Source organism: Pygoscelis adeliae, unplaced genomic scaffold (genome assembly GCF_000699105.1).
Source record: "Pygoscelis adeliae isolate BGI_AS28 unplaced genomic scaffold, ASM69910v1 Scaffold13, whole genome shotgun sequence".
Lineage (NCBI taxonomy): Eukaryota > Metazoa > Chordata > Aves > Sphenisciformes > Spheniscidae > Pygoscelis > Pygoscelis adeliae.
The window spans coordinates 1-996 of record NW_008824499.1 but is presented as its reverse complement, the minus strand read 5'-3'; the positions used below and the strand labels follow the sequence as shown (position 1 = coordinate 996).

The window sequence follows — 996 nt, the reverse complement described above, 5'->3', positions numbered from 1 at the left end:
GAGCTGCAGGCAGACGGGTTGGGTGCTGCAGGGCTGGGGGGCTCCATGGCAGGTGGGATGTGCCCAGGGACACGCAGCTGCTGGGACATGGGGTGACTTGGCAGCTGCAGCTGTTGCTGGGATCCCCTGTGTAGGCGTCCCTTGGGTGCCCAACGCCTGCCCTTTCCCACCAGCTATGAGAATGCGGTGCTGGAGACCACCTTCACACACGGCAGCTGGTCGACCTTCTGGGTGAAGGTATCGTCCTGCTGGGCCTGCGTCGTGCTCTACCTGTGGCTGCTGCTGAGCCCCCTCTGCCTCCACAACTCTCCCCAGCACCGGCGCAGCAGTCCGGCCCTGCGCATCCTGCGGCGACGACGTGCCCAGCAGCGCATCAGTGTCTCCATGTAGTCCCTGCTGGGATGGACTGTGCCCATCCCCGTGCACGGCAGCAGCCAGGGCTGGTGTCTGCCATGCCCTGTGCCTGTGCTCTGGCCCCACCGGGTCCCGCTGGTCTCTCCTGAGCCCCTGTCCCAGGAGACGGTGGCATCTGAGAGTCTGAGGGGGACCAGGGAGGTGGGCACTCCCAGGGACACCAATCCTGTGCTGAGCTGGGGCCACACAAGAGGCTGGAGAGGGTGGGCTTAAGTGGCCCTGCCGGCTGCCAGGCTCCCTCCAGGCAGGGAGGCAGCTCCTGCTGCGCACTGGCTGCCAGCCCAGCTGCCCTGGCCCAGGGCCTGCCAGCCCAGCTCTGCCCCGGCCGCCTCTGCATCTCAGCTCACTCGCCGGCGGTGTGCTCTTTGTAAATAGCTCCTTGAATATATTTTTACATAAAACTCTGAGCTGAGCCTATGCCATCCGCCCCCATGCAGGCAGCAGCCGTGGGGCTGGGCATAGATGTACCCGCAGCAACCCAGCACCTGCCCATCCATGCAGCAGGATGGCATGCACCCCAAGGGTGCCTTTGGGGCAGCTCTGCTGGGGAGGGGGGGGCAAGCCGGGGGGTGGCAGAGCAGG

The 996-nt window shown here is 66.0% G+C and overlaps 1 protein-coding gene across 1 annotated transcript in view; it reads left to right on the top strand.

Annotated features, from left to right (window-relative positions):
• Nucleotides 1-390, top strand: part of LOC103914779 (serine incorporator 4-like) — a 9,756-nt gene extending 9,366 nt beyond the window's left edge. Inside the window, exon 6 of the mRNA XM_009321492.1 lies at nucleotides 174-390. Coding sequence (XP_009319767.1) covers nucleotides 174-390 — 217 coding nt within the window. The remainder of the gene's footprint in view (nucleotides 1-173) is intronic.
• The last annotated feature ends 606 nt before the right edge of the window (nucleotides 391-996 follow it).